This window comes from Belonocnema kinseyi, chromosome 10, assembly GCF_010883055.1.
Source record: "Belonocnema kinseyi isolate 2016_QV_RU_SX_M_011 chromosome 10, B_treatae_v1, whole genome shotgun sequence".
Classification (NCBI taxonomy): Eukaryota; Metazoa; Arthropoda; class Insecta; order Hymenoptera; family Cynipidae; genus Belonocnema; species Belonocnema kinseyi.
Window position 1 is genome coordinate 34,869,066 of NC_046666.1, and position 25,967 is coordinate 34,895,032.

A 25,967-nucleotide genomic window follows, 5' to 3' on the forward strand; every position below is an offset into this window, starting at 1 on the left:
TGAATGAACTTTATTGTTGAAAATATTCAACTCTCTTTTAAGAACTCATCTTTGGGACTTCAAAATACCTCTTTTGAGGTGAAAATGTAAATTTTGGTAGTTGAACTTTGCAGGATAAAAATTATTGTATTCGGTTAAAAATTTAATTACTTTATTGAAAATTCGTCTATTTCGATAGTCATGTTTTTACCTTAACTATTTTGTTAGAAAAAGCATCTTTTTCAGTGAAAATACATCTTTCTTTGTTGAAATATAACTTTTTGTTGAAAATTCAACTTTTCTTGGAAAACTATTTTTTGGGGCTTGAAAAATCAACTATTTTCTTGAAAATGTAAATATATTTACTTCAAGTTTGCAGGATAAAAAATCAAGTATTTAGTTAAAAATTCTATTATTTTGGTTCAAAATTTAATTATTTTGTTTAAAATACTACTATTTTGTCAAAGTCATCTTTTTTGGTATTTTCTTGGTATTTTTAGTTTAGGTTTAAAATAAAAAGTTTCAAGTATTAAAAAATTTGCTATTTGGTTAAAATCCTACTATTTAGTGAAAAATTTAATTAGTTTGTAAAAAATGCAACTGTTTTTTCAATAACTCATCTCTTTTGGTAAAAAATTCAACAATTTTCTTAATCTTTTTCTTTTTATCAAAAATTCATTCTTTTAGGTGAAATACTCATATTTTTTGGTAAAAAAAATAATCTATAATGATTAAAAATTCATTAATTTTCGTTGAAAATGAATTTCTTTGCTGGAATTAAACTGTCTCCTCCAAAAATAATTTTATTACTATAAAATTGAACTTTTTTTATTTAAATTACAACAATTTGTTGTAATTCGTCTCTTTTGCTTGAAAGTTTAACTATTTGGTTAAAATTAATCTCTCTTGATTAAAAATGAAATTTTTTTGTTAAGAATTCATCTTTCTGGTTGAAAATTAACTTTTTTAATAAAATTAACTTCATTCAGTAGAAAATATTTTTTGGATGCAAATTCAACAAATTCAATTTTTTGGTTAAAAAAGGAACCAATCTATTTAAAGTTGAACTAGTTTCTTAAACATGTTTTTACGAAACTGTCTGTCAGTCTATATGTCTGTGAACTTGATAAATTTTGAAAAAATTAATCAATTAAATTGGCTTTTGGTACACTTTTCTAGTGTTCGAAACTGAAGGTAAAGTTCGTTAGCCAGATGTTTTGGATGCAAATTCAAAAAGTTAGAGTATTTTTTAAAATTTTCACAACATTTAAAAAAAATTCAAAGTTGTATGTCCGGGTATTCATAGTGCTCGAAAAGTCGAACGATTTATCCATATGACTTTTTTCGATAAAAAGAAAATTATCAGAGTTACAGCATTTTCAAAATTCAAAAAATAAAGGGAAAATGAAAATTTTAAGCCGAAGAATGCATGATATGAAAAATAGTCCAGAGAAGGAAAACGTTGATTTTTATAGCCCTGCAACATTATCATAACGACTTTTTAAATTTTCTTGATAAAACTAAAACTCAAATTTTGATCGCACAAAAAATAATGAAAGATTAACATTTTATTTCTTGGTCAAATTATGCAAGATACGGAAAAATAAAAAGATAAAAATTATGTAACTAAAAGATAGCTACAACACAACAACACAAGCTAAGCAAAAAAACAAACAGACAAAAATTTTTCACCCTAAAAAGAGCTACAAATTTGTTAGAATCATTTTTTAAAAGGTTTAGTAGTTTTTGTTTTATTCCTGGAGAATAAAATAAAAAATAAAACACTAAATTTTTTGGAAAATGACACATGAAAAGAAAAACAATTGATAGACAAAAGTTATTCACTCAAGAAAGATCTATAAATATTTTATGAATCATTTTTTCAGGACGCGTGTTTTTTATCTTATTCGTGAAAAACATGACAAATCAAAAATAAAAATTTTTGACAAAAGACACAAGCTTTGAAAAGAACAATTTAACAAAACTTGCGTGGTTTTTGTTTTAATCGTGAAAAATAACATTAAAAATAACAAATTAAATTTTTGGACAAACAACACAAGCTATGAAAAAAATGAATCCTCGGAAGTTGCTCATCCAAAAAAAGCTGCAAATTCATCATAATAATTTGTTGATAGGACACGTAGTTTTTGCGTGAATCGTAAAAATATCAGTAAGAATAAAAAAACTTTTGTTTGAGAAACGAGACAAGGTACAAAAAAAATAATAGACAAAAATTTTAGTCCAGAAAGGATCTAGAAATTTATTACTAATAATTTTTAGATATGACTAGTAGATTTTCTTTTAATCGTAAAAAATAAGATTGAAAATAAAATAATTTAATTTTTGAAAACACGAAACAAGTGACGAAACAAAATTAAAAGATAACAGTTGTTGAACCAAAATAGAACTACAGATTTTTTATAAGCTCTTGTTATAAAAACACATTAAAAATAAAAAACTAACTTTTTGGAAAAATGACACAAGTTACAATAAGGTTTTATTTAACAAAATTTTTCGCTTAAATTAATCTGAAAATTTGTTTAGAATCCCTTAACGATAGGATACTTATTTTCAGTTTAAATCGTAAAAATTAACGTTGAAAATAAACAAATTAAATTTATTGAGAAACGACACGAGTTGCAATAAAATGTGCCATGTAATAATATTTTTTTTTAGAATGCGCACTTTTTTTAATGATAAAAAGAAGACAATAAAAATAAGAATATTTCAATATCAATGCATATTATGAATTATGATGATATGAATTTAATGAAATAACAGATTTTCCAGGGTAGCTTCGAATAAAAATTATTGCAAAATGAGGAGCCAATATTGAAGTAATCTTGGAAAATAAAATGTGTACATTATTTTGTAATATCTGAACGAACAGCCCCAGACCGAGGTGCAGAAATAAATATAATATACATTTGATATAATAGTGTTAAACATAATGTAGAAAAGTTAAAATTTTAGGGAAAATCGAGTACGAAATACGAGATGCGTGATGAGGATGTGTTCGTTAAAGCCAAAGGAGTTTTAACAACAGAGAATTCACAATCACCGAATAACAGTTGGTGAACATTCTTATTTTTTTGAAAATTAATTTTTTCGACGGAAAGTGCAACTAGTTTCTTCAAAAATTCATGTATTTTTATGAAAATTCATTCTTTTTGATAGAGTTAAATTGTTTGTGATTCAAAATAAAGAAAACTTGGCTGAAATATCCCCTATTATATTTATCGCTAAATATTCGTATTTTTTGATAGAAAAGTCTTCTTTCTTGACTGAAAATTAATTTTTGGTTGAAAATTGATTTTCTTCTAAATTTTTTTTTTTGCTTGAAATATCAACTTTTCAGTTAAAAGTTTAACCAATTTGTTAAAAATTCGTCTCTCTTGAATTAAAATTTAACTTTTTGCTTGAAAATTGAAATTATTTTTTTTAAACAATAAAGTTTTTAGTTTATTCAAAGTAAAAAATTAAATATTATTCAGTATAACATAATATATTTGAGAAGTAAATTGAATTAATGAAATATGATATTTTTTATTCTTTCGAAGGAAACAATTGTCACTAAAAAATTATCAACATTCTATTATTCTTGGCTATATCTTCAAAGACTACTATTTAAATTGCTTCCGAAATCTCTAAGGATTTTTCAATAATTTTATTTGGACGTCCTCCTTTCGCTGATATCAGCAGGTTTATTATAAATTATATAATATTAAATTATCGTTTGCAAAACATTGTATTTAATACTTGATACATTGCATAACATACTTCAATTACTTTATAGTATGGTGATTTTAAACTAAGTGTAAAAAGTGGCGTTGTGTTATCTCAGTTTCACATAATTATACAAAATAGTATGAATTAAAAGCTTAAATAATAAAAAAAAAACGGTTGAAAAGTTCGAGCCCCTGCGCCAATGGCACCAAATACAAAATTTCCAGAATTCATCTGATTGTTTGGAAAATTCTATATTTTCTGTTGTGGTTGAATAAAACCGTATTTTATGTAAAATAAAAATATTTTTGCTTGCAATACCAACGATTGTATTTTTTGTTGCAAATTCATCTTTCGTTACTGTGAATGAATTTTTTATTGAAAATTCAATGCCATCTGAAAAATTCGTCTTTTGGCTTCAAAGTTCAACTATTCAAAAAATAATTTTACTATTTTGTTCAATATTCTTACCTTTTACTTGAAAGTTCAATTATTTCATGAAAAATTATTTTTCTTGGTCAAAAATGAATTTTTTATTTAAAAATTAATTTAGCTTAGTAGAAAATCTTTTCTGGTTAAAAATTCCACTATTTTGCAAAAAATTAATTGATTTTGATTGAATTCGACCGTTTTTTATGCAAAATTAAAATCCTTCTTGGTTGACATATCAACTATTATGTTTATGTTCTCTAAAAATTTTATCTTTTTGGCTTGAAAATTCATCTATCTTATTAAAAGTTCGTCTCCTTTCTTGAAAGCGAAACTATTTGCTGCAAAATTCAACTTGCTTGGTTGGAAATTCACTTTTTTGTTGAAAATACATTTCGTTTAGTAAAAAATCTTTTTTGTCTGTGAATTCAACTATTTTATAGAAATGTCATTATTTTTTATTGATCTCAACTACTTTTGATTTAAAATTAAATTCTTTTTTCCTTAAAATATCAACGATTATATGTTTTGTCGCAAATTCATCTTTTTTATTGCTGAAAATAAACTTTTTTTCTAAATTTCAACTGTCTTCTGAAAAATTGGTCATTTAGCTTAGCAAATTCAACTATTTGGTTAAAAATTTAGATAATTTGTTAAATATGCCTCTCTCTTGCTTAAAAGTTCAACTTTTTGTTTGAAAATTCATTTTTCTTGGTTAGAAAGTAACTTAATTGTTGAAGATTCATTTCATATATTAGTAAAAAACCTTGTTGGTTTAAAATTTAACTATTTTGTTAAAAATTTGTTTTTCTGAGGATGAAATTAATTTTTTTTTACTAAAAATTCGACTATTTAATTGAAAATTCATGTATCTGTTGAAAAATCGTTCGCTTTTTATAGAAACTGATTTTGCTTAAAAATCAAAATATTGTTAGATTTAAGTATCAACTAATATATTTTTCGTTGAAAACTCATATTTATTGATAAATAATCATCTGTCTTGATCGAAAGTAAAGTTGTATCTTTTTTGAAAATTTAATTTTTCTTTTTGAAATTTTGCAAATTCCTCTAGAAAATTGGTCTTTTTGGCTTGAAGATTCAACTATTTGAATGAAAATTCACTTTTTTTTATTAAAAATAAATATTTTTGTTGAATATGCATCTTTTTGGAATTTAAAGTGTTTCAGAATCATTCGACATTTAAGTTGAAAACTCAGTTCTTTTGATGAAAATTAATTTCTTTTGGTTGAAAATCTTTTGTTGTTTAAAATTAAATTATTTCGTTGAAAAAATAATTATTTTGGATATATTTTGGACTGTGGAGTGTGAAATCGACTTTATTGATTTAACAACAATTTTTAAGGTCCTCAATTTTTAAAATAATTATGTTGATTTTTTGTAAATGTTTATACATTTTTTCAGGTATAGATTGACATTTAAATTGCAAAGGTTAATGTACTAATTTACTCAAGAAATAATGATAGAATATGGTCAAATAGTACATTCTGCAACAAGGGGCGAAAGGAGCAGATTTTTCCAGTGGTTGGGTATACTGCACAATCGAGAAAATTTTTCTCTAGGGTGCGTTTACTGCTCGAGCGAAGCGAGGATAGTAATCACCAGAGGGAAAAATCTACTTTCTTCCCGTGTTACATATAGTATTTTATTCCACTCGCGACCGTGGCCACCTTTTGGCCCTGAAAAGCAGGCCCGATGCATTTTTCTAAAGCTTTCTTTGCACCTCGAATTTTGATCGACTAATTTTCACTTTCCCCGGATAATTTTACTTTCACCCCGCTAATTTTACTTTCGCCCGCTAATTTTACTTTCGCCCTGCAAATTTTACTTTCGCCCTGCTAATTTTACTTTCTCCCTACTAATTTTACTTTCTCTCTGCTAATTTTACTTTTACCCTGCTAATTTTATTTTCGCTCCGCTAACTTTACTTTCGCCTCGCTGATTTTACGTTCGCTTCGCTGATTTTACTTTCCCCCGCTAATTTTTCTTTCGCCCCGCAAATGCGGTTTTCGGAAAATATATGCTTCTTTCGCCCCTATACAACAAACTTCAAACGAAAAAAAATTACTACATTTAAGAACTTTGTCTCTAATTTTTTTGACAGTTATATATAAAAATTATGCAAAAATACAATATTCATGTGAAGAATCCAATTTGAAGTTTTAAAAACTGAACCTCTTGAAAAAAATTTTCACTGAATTTCTTGCCTTGCCATTAGGAACGATATTTCTTGTAATTATTACCTTTTATTTATAAAAAAAAATATTTTTTATTCCATTTCTTTTTTAAAAATTGTTTCCTCCTAAGAGTTATATTTTTAGTTGTAAATTTTATTATTTGATTGAAAATTCACAATTTTTGTCAAAAGGCCATCTTTATGGTGGAAAATTTAAATGTTTTGTCAAAAGTTTCAATAATTTGTTGAAAACTCATTTTCTGTTGGCTAAAACTTAATTTTTTAAATAAAAGTGCTACTATTACCATTTCTGTAAAAAAATAATTTTTTTAAATTAAAAATTCAACTATTAGGGTAACAGTTGAACCACTAAATTAAAAAGCATTTTTTGCTGAAGTTTCATAATTTTTATTCAAAATTAAAACTCTTTGATTGATTTTTTTTAAATTTGAAAATTAGTTTCTTAAATAAAAATATACTAGCCCCATTACATAATCTTCATTAAAATTAAAAATTCAACTAGTTGAACTGTTTGGTTCAAATTTAATTTTTTGGTTGAAGGTTTATCTCTTTGGTTGAAAACTTACCTATTTTAAAAATTTTTTTTTTTAATTTGGTTAAAATAAAGTTTTGGCTAAAAATTCAACAATTTGTTTAAACATTAATTTTTTTATAGAAAATAATAATTTTGGTTTGAAAATTCATGTTTTTGGGTTCAGAATCAAATTCATCCAACTATTACATTTTTAAACTTATTTTTCTAGGTTAAAAATTAAAATATTTGGTTAAAAAATAATATTTTTTAGTTGAAAATTTAAATCTTTTGTTTAAACTTTCATTAACTTGAACCACTTTAAAAATTTTTTTTGGTTGAAATTTCATCTCTTTGGTTGAAAATTTATCTTTTTTGTAGAAAATTCTTTTTTTTGTTAGCTTAAAATTTAGTTTTTAACTAGAAACATAAATTTTCCATTTTTGGGTGAAAATTAACTTTTTTTAAAAACTCATATTTTCGGGACGAAAATTCAATTTTTTTAGTGAAAATTCGTATTTTGGGTTAAAATTTCATCTCCTTGGTTGAAAATTGGATTATCTCGTTAAAAATTCTTTTTTGCAGTAGTTTGAATTAATTTTGCCTGAAAATTGATTTTTTCCATCCTTGGTTATTTTGGTTATTTTTGAGTTAATAGTTCCCAAATTTGTTTCAACATTTTTTTAATTTGTCTGAAAATTTTTTTTTATTTATTTGAAAACTGATGTTCCTAGCTAAAAATTGAGCTATTCCAATTAAATATTCATCATTTTAATAAAAAATCTAACTGCTTGAGTAAAAGCTGAACTACTTTGTTAAAAATTAATTTTTTTGGTTTAAGGTTAATCTCTTTATTTGAACATTGACCTATTTTGTTCCAAATTCATTTTCTTGTTTGCTTAAAATTAAGGTTTTGCCTGATAATGTAACTTATCCAGTTTTTATTGAAAATTAATCTTCGTAAGTTGCAAATTTGTATTTTTTAATAGCAAACTAATATTAATAATTTCAAATTTTACATTTTGTTGGAATTCATTTTTGTGAGATAAATAATACTGAATACTGAATTTATTGTTCTTGACTAATTTACATATGAACTTTCCATTTCTGTAATAAAATTATTAAAATATGTAAAATAGTTATTGAAAATAAGCCCGTCGTGATTTGAGAGAACGCTGTTCAAGGCAAATAAAATGTGAAAGAGTGGAATTATTACAAAATATTATTCAATTATGAAATTATATTTATTGTGTAATATGACATATTACTAATAATATTATTATTAATAATAATACCTCTATTAAGTTTTTAGTTTTTGATTGTAAATTTTCAAAATTAAATACTCTTCAGTTTTAAAATATTTTCAGTTTAAGGTTTTGCACTTTTGAAGATTTACAATTGACAATTCTTGAATTTTAAAAATTTGGAATCACAAATTATTAAATTTTTAAGAATTATATTTTAAAGTTGTATAATTTGGATCGTTTTTTAAAAACATTTCGATTTTGAAGATTTACGGTTGAAATATCTTTAATTTTTAAAGATGTAGAAATAACAGTTTTTGAGCTGTGAAGATTTTGAAGATGGAAAGTCAAGAGTTTTGAGTTTTAAATATTCCAAATTGCTCGACGTTTAAATTTAAATCATTCAAATGACAGCATTTTTAATTGCAAAAAACTCGCATAATTTTTAAATTGTGAATTTAAAAAATTAAAAATTGTTCAATCTTAAAGATTTACGATTCAAAGTTCTACAGTTTTTAAAATTTACAATTTAAATTGTTCAATCTTAATGATTCGCATTAAAATTTTCTTTCAATTTCAAAAAATTTGGAGTTCAAAGTTCTTTAATTTCATAGATTTGAAATTGGAATTTATTTAATTTTCAAGAATGTACAGAATGTACAGGAATTTTTAGCTGGGCTCTCTTTTGATACGGCTCTCTCTTAAATCACAACTCGCCAGACTTCGCACTTGACGATGTTTCCCCGAAATTTAGCTATACTTATTTTTAAAGTTATTAACAATAAATTTTTTTTTAATAAGCAGGTGTATAATTTTCTATTCGATTTCAACGATTTTAAAATTTTATTTTTAGCAGTTAATGAACTGATAAAAATATTTATATTTCTTCCAATAATGATCTATGAATAAATGTAGGTCATATCGGTTTTTTCTGACACAAGAATCTTATACTTACTTTTCACCTTACGCAATTTAGAGTCGGAATGCAGCCCCAATTAGTAATTTATCGCAAAAAAAATAAAGATTAAATTATTCCATTTATGGTAAGTGATTACGTCTTACGAGTCGACCGTTAAAAGAAAATTGCACGTGAAGACTTAAACAGTTTAACTTTCCAATTTTTTCTTCTTGGCGAAAGTGTATTGATGCCATTTGTTATTGTAAAACTACTTTAATTTTCTAGACTCCATTAATTAACATTGCTTATCATTATTTTCGTCATTTCTAAAAACAGATTTCTTGATTGTGTTTTATAAGAAATAAAACTTAAATGAGAGGATTTATTGTTTATGCAATTCTTCTACAATCTGCATCTATCTGGATTCTGGAAGTATCTCTATAAATTTAATAATAATGATAGTAATAATAAACAAAATAGATCAGATACATTTTCATCTAAGAAAATTAATTTTTAACTAAAAGAAGCGAATTTTCATCAAAATAGTTTAATATTGCAAAAAGTCAAATTTTTAAACAAAGAGGTTACTTTTGAACTGAAAATATAATGGTAGACATTTCAATTTAAAAAATTTACTTTCAAAGAAAAATAGTTGGATTTTCTTTATGGGTTTTATTTTTAAATTCAGTTCACATTTACGTGAAAAAACGAGAAAAAAGGGGAGAATTTCTTGAAAACACGGAAAATAAGATACGTTATTGAAAAAGGGGAAAGAATGTCTCTTTGGTTACAAGCTTAACGATTTTTGTGAATATTATTTTGTTATTTTTTTTTTTAATTAATTTTTCTTTAGTGAAAAGTTCTATTTTTTAACTTTTTGTAGAAATATGATAGTTTCTTGGTTAAAAATACAATTTTGTTGGTTGAAGATTATTCTGTTTTTTGGTCTTTTTTGGTTGAACCGATCGTTTCTTTATTGGGAAAGAATTGAAATATTTATCATTAGATTATTCATTGAGAATTTTAGAATTACTCATTTCAATTGCAGATTCCTCATCTTATCTCTTTCATTAAACTTGTTTTTAAATCGTTTTTTTTTTTAATTAATTTCTTCAGCTAAAGAGGTAAACTTTCAATTGTTTGTGAAACATTAATCTTAAAAAAAAAATTTAATTCACCTTTTTGGTAGAAAACTAATCTTATTGGTTCAAATTTCCTCTTTTTAGGTTGAAACTGAACCTGCATATTTGGAAATTAACATTTCTGTTTTTATTCATATTTTTGGGTTGAAAATTCAACCGTCTTACAAAGAATGGCCTTTTGGCTTAAAAGTTCAATAATCTTGATGAACTTTCTTTCAATTGAAAAGTCTTTATTTGTTGAAAATTCGTATTTTTGGTTTGAAAATTCAACTACTTGGTTGAAAGTTAAACTACTTGATTAAAATTTCATGATTTCAGTCGATAATTCATCCTTTTGGTAGAAAATTAGTATTTGTGGGTTAAAAATCACACTATTTTTTAGAAAATCCGTATTTTTAATTGAAAATTAGTCTTTTTTGCTCAGAAGTTTTTTTGTAAATTAATTTTTAAAGGAAAATTAAACTTTTCCATTCCTGGTTTAAAATTGATATTTTTTATGTGAAAATTTGTATTTTTTAGGAAAAAAATCATCTTTTTTGGTTCATTTTAAAATATTTTAATTTCCCGGAATTTTGTATGTCAGATGATTTGTAGCATCCCGAAGACGCGAACAAATATATCATATATAAAAATAAATGTTGAACAAATTAGTTCAAGTTTCAACCAAGAAGTGAGGGTATCCAACCAAAAAGACAAATTTTCAAAAAAATTTTAAAAATTTTATTCAAATTTTTTAATTTTTAAGCCAAAAGACAAATTTTTTACTAAAATAATCAAACTTAAACCAAACAAAAAGATGAATTTTTAATAAATAAAGATTTTTCAGTAAAAAGAATTTTTTTAAAGATTTAAGCCAAAACACGAATTTCTAACCAGAATTATAAAACATTAACCAAAAAATAAAAGGTTAACAATTTAGTTTAAATTTCGACTTTCATCCCAGAAGTAGACGTATCCAACTAAAAAGACTAATTTTCAACATATGCAGATTTACCTGTCAAAACAATTTTTCATTTAAATTTTTTAATTTTTTAAGTCAAAAGACAAAGTTTTAACTAAAATAATAAGGCTTTAATCAACCACAGTAATTTCTAACAAAGTAGTTCAACTTTAAACCAAGAATTTAATTATCCAGCCAAAAAGACAAATTTTCAATAAATATTTTTCAGTAAAAAGAAAAAATTGTATCCAAATTTTGGAAAATTCAAGCAAAACACGAATTTCTAACTGAAATTATAAAACTTTAATCAAAAAATAAAGTTTTAACAATTTAGTTTAACTTTTAACCAGAAGTGGAATTATTTAACCAAAAATATGAATTTTCAGCAAATAAAGATTTTTCAGTAAAAAGAAAAAATTCTATCCAAATTTTCGAAATTTGAAACCCAAAGTTGATTTTTGCACTAAAATAATTAAACTTTAACAAAAAATTTCCAACAAATAAGATTTTTCAGTGATAAACGTGTTATCCAAATTCTTGAAATCTTAAGTCAAAAGACGAATTTTTAACTATAATAATAAAATTTCAACAACAACAAATGAACAATTAAAATAATGAAACTTGAACAAAAATAAATGAGTTTTTCTTTATTTATGTCTATTGGATTATAATAAAAACGATAAAATTATGCAACTTAACCATATTTTGCATTTTGAGACAATTTCGCATACAATTTATCTCGACTTTCGTAAGATTTTGTTCTTCTAGGCAAAGAAAAAATTGGTTAAAAAAAACTATTTGCCGAGTTTAGCAGTTGGTTTTATGTCTAAAATGAGTATACGAAACGGTGATAGACTGTCCATAAGTTGACAAGTCTAGTTAACATCGTTTCAAGGTTCTAGAATCAAGGTTTTTTTTTTGCTTTGCCATAAAAGCGGTAATTTATTAATAGGGAATGTCAATGCGTAAATAATATAAAAAATAGATTCAAAATATGTTTGGAATAGGGCACCTAATTATAGAAATGAATGTTTTAATCAAAACACTAGAAAGATTCTGAAAATTTAATTAAGTCAGGCAATGTCCACATATTGCATCACAGAGGTTTAACGATTTTGTAACACTTGACAAATTTCTGATTTAAAAATAAAATTTAAATTCATGTAAACACATTGGAAACCAATATTATCGGAACAAGAAAATTTATTAGTTGCATTTTCAACTAACTAGTAGTTGAATTTTCAAGACAAAAAGATTACTTTTTTAGTAGAGAGTACAATTTTTAAACCGAAAGTTAATTTTAAAAAAAAGTTTATTTTCATACAAGCGAGGAATTTTTAATAAAAAAAATATGAATTTTTAATCATAAAAGATTAATTTTCAATCCAGAAAAATGAATAATCAACAAAACAAAATAGAATTTTTGGCTTAGAAAAATTATTTTAACAAAATAGTTGAATTTTCAACAAAAAAGTTCATTTAAAGCACAGAGAGGAATTTTTCAAACAAGAAAGATGACTTTTGTACCATAAAAGACGAATATTTTTTATTTAATTGGGCGATTTTCCAATAAAACAGTTGAATTTTCGACTGAAAAAGATAAATTTAACAAAATGGTTGAATGTTTAACAAAAAAATTAATTTTCAGCCAACTTCTTTATTTCTTACAAAATTTGTTGAATTTTCAAGCTAAAAAGACAAATTTTCTACAAAACAGTTTAATTTGCAAAAGAAAAATATGATTTTTGGGAGAAAGAACATAACTTACGATCAGATTTTTGAAATTTTAAAGTCAAAAAGACTAAGATTGGAATTCTTAACCATGAAAGATGACTTTTTGAATATAAAAAAGGAATTTATAAACAAAATAGTTGAATTTTCTACAATATTGATGAATTATCTACAAATCCGCTGAATTTTCAACTGGAAAATATACACTTTCAAACAAAAAGTTAATTTAGGAAGAAAAAATGAAATTTTGAAGCAAACAAAGCGGATTTGAAATAAAACAGGTGAATTTTCAACGCGCAGATATGAATTTTGAACAAAAAAGGTAATTTACGAACAAATAATTGAATTTTAAAGCCAAAAACCGATTGTTTTAGAAGACAGTTTAATTTTGAACCCGAAAAGTTTAATTAGTGGCTAAAAAGTTTTTTTTCTAATGAGCAAAAGCAATTTTTCTACAAAACATTTGAATTTTCAACTCAAAAAAGACATCTTCAACGAAATAGTTTAATTTTTAACAAAATAATTAAACTTTCAAAAATCTAGTAGAATTTGTTACCAAATAGCTGAATTTTTAATTTACAATGATGAATTTTCAACAACTTAAAAATTCTAGTTTAAAAAATAGTTTAATATTTATTAAAAAAGATACTATTTCACTCAAGAACGTATTAATTAAATTTTCAGTCAACACAATTAATTTTCGATAAAAGACAAGATTTTTAAAAATTTTAAATTAATTTTTTATCCAAATAGACGAATACATGAATTTTCTACGAAATAGTTCAATTTTAGACCAGAAAATTTAACTTGATATAATATATGAGGTTTTAAATTAAAAATGTCAATTTTAAATTAAATATATCAATTTTCGACAAAAAATTAAATATTTACATATTCCATTAAAAAAAAATCAGCCAAAAAAAACAAACAAACGCATTCTTAAGGAAACTGTTATCTCTTCAACCAATACTGATTGGATTCTTAACAAAACATTTAATTGTTAATATTTCAATGGAAAAAAGTTTTATTTTTAAATAAAAACAGTTTAATTTTTTAAAAATCAGCTACAAACGATTAATTTTCAAGCAAGAATTTATTCACAATCAAAATAAAAACTGATTTTCAAAAGATAGTTACATTTTCAACCAAAGAGATTAATTTTCAACTAAAATGATAAATCTTGAAAAATATGGATTTTTATTAAAAGAGTCTGGCATTCAACCAAAAAGTCTTTCTCTAACCAACAAGCTTAATTTTTTACAACTAAAGGTGATTCATCAACACAATACAAGTATTTTCAAACAAGTTCATCAACTTTTAACTAAAAAAGACGAATTTTCAACCAAAAAGTTGAATTTTTAACTAAAAAAGATATAATTTTATTCAAAAATGGAATAGTTCAATTTTCAGGTAAATAATTGATTCTCAGAGAAAAACTTTTTTAAAGAAATAGTTAAATTTATAATCATAGATATAAATTTTCGATCAAGAAAATGAAATTTAAACAAAGTAGTTCACATTTAAAGTAAGTAGTTGAATTTTAGGCCAAAAAAGATGACTTTTCAACAAAATAGACATTTAAAAAACAAATTGAATTTTCAACCACAAATAAATTGATATTTTTATAGGCTTCTATTGATTCAGTTCAAATTTAAGAACAAAAACAAGGAAAGGGGAAGTTTTTTGTAAACACGAAAAAAATTCTTTAAAAAGGGGGAAAGGAGTCTTTGTTATTTTTACATTCTCATCAGAGAAGGTATTAGATTTGTGTAAACTTTCACCCCCTCAGTTTTTGTCAAATGTCCACGTTTTGAGACCCTCTGAAACCGAAAAACAGGTCTTTACGAATGTGTCTGTCTGCCTGTCGGTATGTATGTCTGTATGTATGTCTGTCTGTCTGTGAACACGATAACTTTCGAAAAAATTAATCTATTAGATTGCCCTTTGGCACACTCGTTTAGTGTCCTAAACTAAAGGTCAAGTTCGTTAGCCAGCCATTTTGGATAAAAAATTCAGAAAGTGGACAAATTTTGAATATTTTTGAGACCACTGTTTTAAAAATTCCAAAATTCTCTGTACGGTTATTTTTAGTATTCAAAAAGTTGAACCATTTATTCTCATGACTTTTTTTGAAAAATCAAAATTTACCAGAGTTAGAGCATTTTCAAAATCCAAAAAAACATATTAAAATGAACATTTTAAGCCAAAAAACACATGATACGAAAAAAAGTGAGGAGAAAAAAAACGTTACTTTTTAAAAGCCCTACAAGATAACGATAACAATTTTTTTAATTTGGTCGAAAAGTTAAAAATTCCTAATTTGATCGTACCAAAAAATTTTGAAACCACATTTTTTCAAGATTTAAAAATTGTATGTACGGTTATTCATAGTACTCAGAAACTCAAACAATTTATCCCCATGACTTTTTTCTATATAAAGAAAATTATCAGAGTTAGAGCATTTTCAAAATCCAAAAAAACAAACTGAAATGAACATTTTAAGCCAAACAACGCATGCTATGAAAAAAAGCCAAGGAAAGAAAAACTTTGATTTTTGAAATCCCTACAGGACTACGATAATAACTTTTTCAATTTGGTCGAAAAGTTGAATATTCCAAATTTGATCGTACCAAAAATAATGAAAAATTCAAAAATTCCATTTTTTGGTCAAACTATGCAAGATACGAAAAAAATAAAAAAGCTCAAATTGCGCGCCCTGGGAAGAACTACAAATTTATAATGAATCACTTTTCGATATAAGCTACGAAAAAAAATAAGACAAAAATTTCTCATCCAAAAAAGAGCTATAATTTTTGATAGGACACGTAGTTTTTGCTTTAGTCGTAAAAAATATCATTCAAAATAAAAATATTAAATTTGTTTGAAAAAACGACACAAGGTACGAACTTAAATTATCAGACAAAAGTTTTTCGCCTAAAAAGATCTATAAATGTATTATTAATCATTTTCTGATTGGATGAGTAGATCTTCTTTTACTCGTAAAACATAAGATAAAAAAAATGCAAAAATGAACTTTTTGGAAAAAGCGCAGAAAAGATGAAAGAGGACATAGGCTCCTATATAGGACCCTGTATAGGTTCCTGTATCAGGCCCTATGCAAATGCGCAGTAGTTTTTATTCAATCGTAAAAAACAACATTGAAAATAAAAAATTATAAAAACAAGGAAATAAGCAGTAGTATGATTCAGATTTTATGCATATTATGAATTGTAATGATATACATTTATTGAAATGATGCATGTTTCAGAGCAGCTTAGAATACAATTTAAAGCAAAATAAGAAACAAATACAAAAATAATCATGATAAATACAATTTGCTTTTTACTTTGCAATTTTTTAATAAGTAATCCCAGACAGAGTTACATAAAAATATATTATAATTGATACAAAAGTGTTATGTATAATGTAGAAAAGTTTACATGTTGGACAAAATCGAGTGTGAAGCACGAGATACGTGATGAGAATGTGTTCGTTAAAGCCAAAAGAGCTTTAACAAAAGAGAGTTCAAAATTACAAAATTACAGTTGTCGGTTCGTTCACCTTTGATTTTAAAAGGTCTGTGCCCGGATGTGGAAGAAATGCAAAGACCAAGTGCGGAGTGCGATTGCCATCAGTCGCATGCCGTAGGTGCGCTCAAACTCTCTTTAAACGAAAAAAATTCACAATTACAAAATTACAGTGGTGGATGTTTTGAGTCTTAATTTTAAAAATTTTGCGCAAGAATGTGCGAAAATATAAAGGCCGAGCGCGTAGCGCGAGGTAAATATACAATCTAGCGCGAAGCGCGAGAACCAACAGTTGCGCGCTCTAGGCGCGCTCAAACTTACGAGCGAAGCGAGCCGCACGCAGAGTGCGCGACGAGAATGTGCCCGCATAGCGGGCAGATTTTTTAAATTATATCAATGTTCTAAATAAAAAAATTTGTCATGAACGTATTCTCCTGCATTTTATCAATTTTATAAATTTACTTTCTACGTAATTTTATTTTTTTATTCAAAGAGTGCAATGTTTCATTCGAACTGATTCGATATGGTTATGTATACAATGTAAGTTGAAGAGTCACTTCAATTTACATTTGTACTACTTTGGATGTACATACGCAATTAGACCAGTTTTCCATGACTTCAATTTTAAGAATTCTCTTTCTGTAAAGTAAGTCGAGAACAATTTTGTTTTTAGTTAATTTTTTTTTGCATTGTGTTAATACTTTTATTATTTGCTCACTAAAACTTTTAGTCCAAAATTACTAACAATTAACAAAAAATTTGTTTAAAAGTAAATTATACAAAGTGGGAAAGAGTAGGTATCAATTTTATTTCATTAATACATATTTTATATCTTTTAAATCCTTTTGAATCCTATTAGCCTGAATTTTGAGAACTTTCTGAATTCCAAGCACTTTAAAATAATGCAAAAATTGCAGGAAAAATTATAAGAATTGAAGAAATTCAATAAATTCTATGAATTCTGGGAATTTACTGAATTCAGAAGATTTGAAGGAATTCAGACAATTCCTAAAATTTTAAGAATTTTAGTAATTTAGAATATTCGAGGATTCAGGATATTTAAGGATTATAGGGAATGCAGAAAATTTAAAAGCATTTAGGGAATTCAAGGAATTTAGATAATTCCGAGAATTTAAGAAACTTAGAGGATTTAGAGAATTTAAGGAAATTCATAAATTCTGAAATTTTAAAGAATTCACGAAATTCAGAATACTCAAGGAGTTTAGAAAATTAAGAGAATTTAAGGAATTGCAGTGTATTTAGGGAATTCAGAGAATCCAGAAACATGATGGACTTCTGAGAATTCAAGGAATTGAGAGATTTTCAGGAATTTAGAGAATTCAAGGATTTCAGCAAATGTAAGGATTTCAGGAAACTCAGAAATTTTCTGGAATTTTAGAGCGCTTAGCGAATTTAAGAAGTTTTAGGGAATCTAGAGAAATCAAGGATTTTAGAAAATTCTTAACTTTAAAAAAAAAATTAAACAAGAAGGGAACTAGACAATTAAGAGCATTTCGGGAATTTAGAATATTCCAGGAATGTAGTACATTCAGAGAAATCATGGATATCAGGGAATGAAAGGAATTCAGAAACATTCAGGAATTCAACAAATTTAAGGATTTCTGGATATTAGAGAATTGCAGGGGGTAATGGAGTTCAAGGAATTTCATAGAATATTCCACAAATACAAAATATTCAAGGGTTTCAGAAAGTTCCAAAAAATCGAGGATTTCATAGAATTCCAGGAATTTAGAGGTTTTTCAAAGTTTAGAGATTTCAAGGATGATTCAGAGGATTCAGCATATATAATGAATTCAGGAAATTTAGAATATTCAAGAAATTCAAGAATTTCAGGGAATTTGAGAAATTCAGGGATTTTAATGCATTTTGGGAATTCAAGGAATTTACGGAATTCAGAATATTCAAGAAATTTCAATTTTAGGAATTTCAGAGCATTACAGGAATATAATAAACGCAGTAAATTAAAAAATTGAAACATTTAAGAGAATTCTAATAATTTCAGGAATTCAGAGGATTAAGAGAGTTAAACGAATTTCAGTAACTCTGCAGATTTAAGGATTTTAGAAAAGTCAAGGAATTCATAGAAATCCGATTATTAAAGAAATTCTGGATATTTGAAGAAATTCAATGATTTCAGGAAAATCAGCAATTTTCAGATGTTTGAACAATTCCATTATTTTTGCTGGAACTAATTAAAAAAATATCCAAATAGAGTAAGTTTTAATCTAATTAATTTTTGGAAGATCTTTTTATCATTTAAAGACATTAACGTCCAAGTTAAAAAAAAAAATAATTAATGCAAACTTCAATGTTAAAAGGATTACTTCGGGCAAGCAATTTTGTTTAAAGAATAAAAAACCTACCTGGGCCCTGATTTGAAGCGGGAACGCTCCATCAGTGGAACGTTATCCAATCACGCATAACTGGTTAACGCAATACAGGTGGATAGTAGAGTTTGTAGTTCAAATCCCGGCGAAGGAAGATTTTTTCTTATTCTTCGGAGTTATATAAGTATAAATAATTTTTAACCAAAAACATTGAATATTTTTCAAAAAAATACGAGTTTTTAACAAAAATTATATGAATATTCAATCAAAAAATATATTTAAAAAAAAGGTTGTTCAACTTTTAACCAATTAGTTGTATTTTCAACCCAAAAAGATGAATTTCTCTCAAAACAAATAAAAGTCGATTATTAAAATAAAAAATAATTTTAATTTTAAATAAAAAAATGTGTATTTATCCACAAAGACGAAATTTTCAAACAATATTTAAATCTTTAGCCAAAAAAGATTTTAATTTAAAATTAAACATTTGAAATTTTAATTTAAAAATATCTAGAATGGATAAAAAATTTAGGCAAATCATAATTTGAAGGGCAAATAATTTTGAACACAAAATACTTATTTTGCTTAACTATTTATTTTTTAATTTTCTATTTTCATATAAAGTATATGAATATAATTTTCGCAGGTTTCTCGATAAAACGCAAACCAATTTTGGAAGACTTGAAATACGTTAAAATAATATTTAGAAAATTTCTAAGACATTTTTTTCCATTTTACAGGATTTGATCAAATTAAAGGAAAAATTTCGACTGTTTGAAAGTCTTTTAAGACATTTTAATGTTCGGAAAGAAATTATGAATATTTTGTGAATCTTCGAAATCTTTCATAGTTTTAAAGTATTTGTAATATTTTCAAAATTCAAAAAATTCATGAATATCTTTTAAACGTCTTAGAATTATTCATAAAATTGTTTATAAGTCTTCCAGGTTGATATTTGACAATTTTGTAAATCTTTGGTAATACTTTATAATTTTAGTAAATATTCTTCTGAAACTAATTTTTTAAATTAAATCACTTTCACTATTCCAAGGAATCTTGAAAACAAAAATTTATTATTTTAAAACCTTACAATAAATATCTTTTAAATGATTTAAATTTTTCCTACATTTTTGAAAAAATTCTGCAAAATTATAAAAATTGTCTTGTTCTTCAAATAGTTCAGATTCTGCTGTGATTTTTTTGAATTATTTTAGAATGTTTTAAAGTCATTTGAAATACTATTGGAAAATAAGTACTGTTTATTAAAAATTTTCCGAGAAATATTAGGCAAATTTGTTGTTCTCTTGAAGCCCTTTAAATTTCTTGAAACCTCTGAAAATTCTTAAAAACTTTTTAAATTTTTGAAAAGATTCTAAATTTTGTGTTCAAAATTTAAAAAAATCTACATTTCATTTTAAATAAAATTATGTTTTTATCCCATAAAAACTTCTAAATCTCTGTAAAATTGTTTCATTTTAAAAAAAATTTTTGCAATCGCAAAAAATAGAAAAATTTTGCTTTGAAATCTGAAAACCTTCAAAATCTCATCAAGAACCAATCAGTCAACAACAACAAGTATGAAAATTTTAATAATTTCGTTCCATCTATTTTTTTAGATAAGATGTATAAACGACATATTTTTCCGCTTAGGAAAAAGTAATAACTTAAATAATTATTGAAGAATGAAAGTCTTAGACGTAAAATGGTTATAAAAAATACATTTATTTACTCTCTTATTTTTAACGATTATCTCTTATCAATATACTTCTTTTAATTTCAGAATGGAGTTTTTTACTCGCTTTTTCATGATTTTGCTAAAAATTATATCAAAAATATTGCAACCTATTTATTGGCATCTGAATCGTGAACAGCCACCAGATCTTCCACCACTAAAAAATCCACTTTTTTTCCTAAGTGCTACAGAATTAGCAAAGAAAATAAGAAACAGAGAGGTATTATGTCTTAGCTGTAAATTTAAATTTTTAAACTTTTTCTTTTTTTATGGTATTTTGAAAATCTGATAACTATTCCTAATACATTTTTAATTAATAATTCAGCATTATAAAATAAAAATACTAAATTTAATAGAAAGACTTTTTTGAATTTTTGAGTTGCAAAATATAAAATTTTGGATGAAAAAGAATGATTATTTATCAGCAAATTAGATATTGGGTATTTGCTTACATGAATTTTTTGAAACAAAGATTTCCAGCGAGGCAGTTGTAGAAGCTTTTATTGAACGAATAAAAGCAGTAAATCCACAATTAAATGCTGTCATTGAAAATCGATTCGAAGCAGCTATTAGAGATGCAAGAGCTTGTGACAAAAAGTTGGAGGCTGGAGAGGTCAGTATCTCAACATTAGAAGTGGAGCAACCGCTTTATGGTATTCCATTCACCGTTAAAGAAGCTTGTGGACTAAAAGGTAAAATAAAAAAATTAATCAAAGTAGGTGCGTAGCGCCTACAAAAAAGGGCTTTGTAGTCTATCGAGATGTAAATAAGTCGTTCAAACCTATCCCACCCATACTGCCTTTCCCCTTCTCTTCCTACAATTCCTCACTTCCATTGTTTTCCCCTACTTCTCCTCCCAACACTTCAATCATCTCTCGTTTCCCTTCCTAAGCTTTTTCCTCATGTACAACTCTCTCGCCTCACTTTTTCCACATTTCCCGTCACTTCCCCTACCCTCCTCATTTCCCCTCACTTCTCAAAGTTTTCTCTTAGTTCCGCTCTCCTTACTTTCTTTACTTCCCTTCCCCTCATTTGCTACCACTACTCTTACTTCCCGTCCCCTCATTTCTCTTCACTTCCCCTACTTCCCCTAGTACCCCTCCCTTCATTTCTCTACTTTTCCTTTTTTTAGTTCCCTTTCCTTCACAGACGCCTACAAAAAAAGATTGCATATCCTATTAAGACATTCAGATCTCCTGTTCCAATACTTCTTTTTTAATCACAATGTGTCCCCTAAGGGTTTACATGACTTCCATTTCTTACAATACATTCGCCAAAATAATCTAAGCGACTCCCGTTTCCTTTTTCTTTCACTTCTCTTGTTCCTCCATTTTACCATTTCAGGTTCATTCTTTCTTATTCGCTCCTCTAGCCTCCTTCAACTCCTTTATCCATTCTTCCCCCAATCCATCCTCCCCTAAAATCATTCCCGAATTCTCTTTCTAGCTTCATTTATCTTCCTTTCCTCTCCTATATCTTTCCCATACATGCTCCCAATTTTTTGTTGCCATTGACAGATTCTGTGCTTTCTGTTTTCTTTCTTTTCCCAATACATTCAATTACTTAACTCGTTTCCTAATCTAAATCTCGCTGTCGCTCTCCCTATCCTTTCTTTTACCTCCATCAAACACTTTCTCGCTAACTGCCCTCCCGTTCCCTTCCTCAGTTTCGTCTGAAATTCAGTCTCTCACCATATATCCTGGCCATAACTCTAGCCACCCTCCTCTTCTCCATACTCTATTGCACATTATCCATGCCCATTTCTTTCATTATGTCCTCCCATATTTCCAGACTTCATTTGAGCTCTCATATATACCAGGTGCCTTTCTATCTTTCATTATCCCTCACACCTAGACTCTTTCCTCCCTTGTAATGTCCTCCTCATCTGTTTCTCTATCATAGTTTCCTCCTTTCCGAACTTTCATCTCTACCCCTACTACTAATTTCGTCAAACATTTTTTCCATTCTTTTTTTGTGGTGGTTTTTGTTTTTGTGGTTTTTCTGGTGGTGGTGTTTATTATTTCTTCTTAAAACAATCAATATCAGCACACCAGATAACAATATCTAATATCAATAAGAAATATGAGAGCTTGTTGCAATTAGAAATGCTGCCCAGCTGAAAATTCCTGTACATTCTGTACATTCTTGGAAATTAAATAAATTCCAAGGGAAAAATTAATAACAAATTATTGAAAATCGAAAAATAAATTTTTTAAATCGTTGAAATCGAAAAGAAAATATACACGTGTTTATTAAAAATAAAATGGAACAAGATTTTTCCATTTTATCTAAAAAAGATTAATTTACTTCCAAAAAAGACGAATTATAACCAAATTTAAGGATTCTTAACCAAAAAATTTAATTTTCGACTAACAAATATGAGTTTTCAAAGTAAAAGATCAATTTACTACCAAAGAGATGAGAAAGAAAAACAGTATTAAAAAAGCTTCTCTATTGTTCCAAAATAGAGATGCTACTGTCGGGCAGGCGAGTTAATTTTTAATGTTGGAAAAAATATTAAGGTCTACTTGAATATAAAATATGTAGCAAAAAATGTCGGTAGTAGGAATCGAGCCCGGATTTTCCAGTCATAAACTCTGACGGCTACCACCTGATCTAACCGTAAGTTGAAAGACTCATATCGCGGTCCATGTAGCATGTTTGGCTTTTTTTCTAAAAACTACGAATTTTCAGTAAAATTCAAGAATTCTCAACCAAAACGTTTAATTCTAAACTAAAAGAGATGAATTTTTGAACAAAAAGACGGGTTAGTATACCCTCCTCTCTCCTTCCCTCTCGAAAATACTGTAGCCTTTAGGGAAACTCGATTTTACGTGTTGTCTACGTGACCATGTGGTGATTTATAAACTTCAGTAATAAATTAACAATCAAGTTGAGTCTTTAAATAACAGAAAATACTGAACGTCAATTCGGACCGGATGAAAAATAAATAAATCTATTTACCACCTTCTAATCCTCTTCTTCTTCCCTAGCCTTCTCTGCCGCTTTTTCAAACATTTTATTTTCTTCTTTTTTATGACACAACTCGTATTCTCCTTCTTTTTCCCCTATATTTTTCTCTACTACTGGCTTCTTTTCTCCATTTTCTTAATTCCCTACTCATTCTCTTCTTCTTTAGTGAACATTCCTCATCCCATCCATTTCTATTCCCTCCTTCAGTAACTTCTTTTATGCTTGTGTACTCTAATATTTTTTTTTATTTTCCCTATCATTATTTCCATCTTCCCGTTTACATTTCCTTTCCCCGTTTTGATATTCCTGATCTTTTCCTTAAACTGTTCTTTACCTTCCATTAACCAATTCTCTCTTCCTGCTCTTTTAACTATTTTGGGAAAGTCATCTGAATATATATATATATATATATTGTAACCAGCGGGTTACGTCATAGATCCTGAAGACAGGCAAGACGTCAAACTCCTGGGAAGAGGCATAGGAAAATTGCATCATCCTAGGAGCTTTAGAAGAGCGTATACTCCGAGGTCTCCCACTATACATTTTCTCATGTATCTTGGGAGATGAGAGAGGGGCGAGCCCTATAAAAAGGGCCGCACAAGTGAAAAACTTCAGTTAAATTCTGCGGGGCAACTCGCAGAAAACATCCTTAGAAGAGAGTCTCTCTTTTCTTAGTTGATCACTAATAGACTTAGGAGAAATCCCATCTCTATTATTTTTCTTAGGAAAAAATAGCGTGCTTGAGGAGAGGACGAGTGAATATTCGCTCGCACCCTGTTAGTAAAGTGGCTATGTTTCCAGTGTTTCTTTGCGACGTTGTACGTCGAATTCAGTTTTACTTATTTCAAGGCTTCGAACGCAAACATTTTTAGAATTTATTATTTGAGTCAGTGACCTCTTAAAAATTAAAACTTAAAATTTTAAAAGCAAATTGCCTGAGGCAAATGAGTATAAATTATTTTCAATGACTAGAGTAATTTTCACTGTGACTACAGACGTCACGAGCGAGATAAATTTCTCGTACCCGGGGCCAAGAAGTTGGACAGTGAAAATTTATTGACCCTGTCACTCACCTTAGCTGTTTAGGAGTGGACGAGTGTAAATTCGCTCAAAACCTGTTCAGAAAACGGCTAAGTCTGCGTGCCAGGTAAACGAAAATAGTTTCAAAATATTTTGTCAGCAGTCAGTATATTATTTTATTTTCAGTATATTCAGTATAATATTTTGTCAGTAGAGGCTTTTCTGATATTTCGACCCAAAGTGTCGCCTTGAGTTAAATCTCTCTTTCTCGCTCTCGGTAGAGTGCTCTCTTTGTCCCTCTTAGTAGGAGGAAAGGAACACCTGGAGACCGAGGGCGCCTCGACTCAGGCTAGTTACCGCGCGCTAGGTGCATCACACCTTTATGGTGACACCTCGTTGTCATAAAAGCCACTTATCCATTATAGGGCTTAGGATCCCTTTTCTCTAAATTTACAATATTTACAGATAATTATCGTTAGAGATAGCTACTGTAATAATAAACCCTTACTAGGTCAGTAGGGCTAGTTTCGTAAGGTCGTTGACCACCCTGACAGGTGTAATGTTTTATTAAAGGAAAGATTCTTTCAAATGCTAGGAAAAGAGTTCTAATACTCAGAATTTCAGATTGAGATTTAAATAAAAACGAATAGCTTAGATAGCTCTTTACATTTTGAATTTTAGAATATAAGATTACTAGAATTATATCGAGTCTTCGGCAAAAAGGTTGGGTACTTACGACGTCGTTATAAAATTGCGTTTTTCAGGGCAATTACCCTTTTTACCAAAGAGATAAATAATATTAGTCAGGGAAAATAAAACATTTTGTATTTGATTTTAGAATAGGGATTTTTGAATAAATCGATATTTTAATAACATCTCATGCCTTTACTCCATGCAACCCTCTCATTTACAAATTGATTTTACAAATAAAAATTATCCGGGGAGATTCTCCCTCTTTTAGATAGTCTTAGGGTGAACTTAGAGCATTCACCCCGTTGCATGCTACATTAGCATCAATCCATAAGGTTACAATATATATATACAGGGTGTCCCGCGAGAACTGTAGTTAATTTCGTGGGGGGGGGGGGCAAAAAAAAGCAAAAAAAACCCTAACGTTTTTTTGGTCAGATGCTTATTCTGGGCACAACAGAGGGACAATGAAATATGTTTAGAAAAATTGAGATAAACGGAAATTATAAAAACATTAATTACAAAGGCAAGAAAATACAAAAAATTACAACTACGAAAAATGTGTTAGCTGGAACAATTAAATTTCTTATTCAAGTTGTTTTTCGTCTAAAAATGCACCCAAGTAACAGGCTTCAACTTAAGCGGATATAATAATGAGTTTTTATTTTAATAAAACATTTTTCATTATTACAATACAAGATGATTAAATTTTAACGACAAGTGCAATATTACACACATGCTCACATGTACACACAACTTCTACCCTGTGTTGTGCCCAGAATAAGCATCGGACCAAAAAAATGTTGGGAACTTTTTTTCTTATTTTTTTGTGCCCCCCCCCACAAAATTATCTACGGTTCTC

General features: G+C 27.2%; 1 protein-coding gene across 1 annotated transcript in view; it reads left to right on the forward strand.

Moving 5' to 3' along the window:
• The window catches only part of LOC117181074 (fatty-acid amide hydrolase 2-B-like), a 36,358-nt gene that overhangs the window by 3,070 nt on the left and 7,321 nt on the right, over positions 1 to 25,967 (forward strand). The window contains exons 2-5 of the mRNA XM_033373642.1: positions 18,366 to 18,576; positions 20,471 to 20,642; positions 20,895 to 21,137; positions 24,121 to 24,213. Of these exons, the coding sequence (XP_033229533.1) occupies positions 20,472 to 20,642; positions 20,895 to 21,137; positions 24,121 to 24,213 (507 nt within the window). The 5' untranslated portion in view covers positions 18,366 to 18,576; position 20,471. The remainder of the gene's footprint in view (positions 1 to 18,365; positions 18,577 to 20,470; positions 20,643 to 20,894; positions 21,138 to 24,120; positions 24,214 to 25,967) is intronic.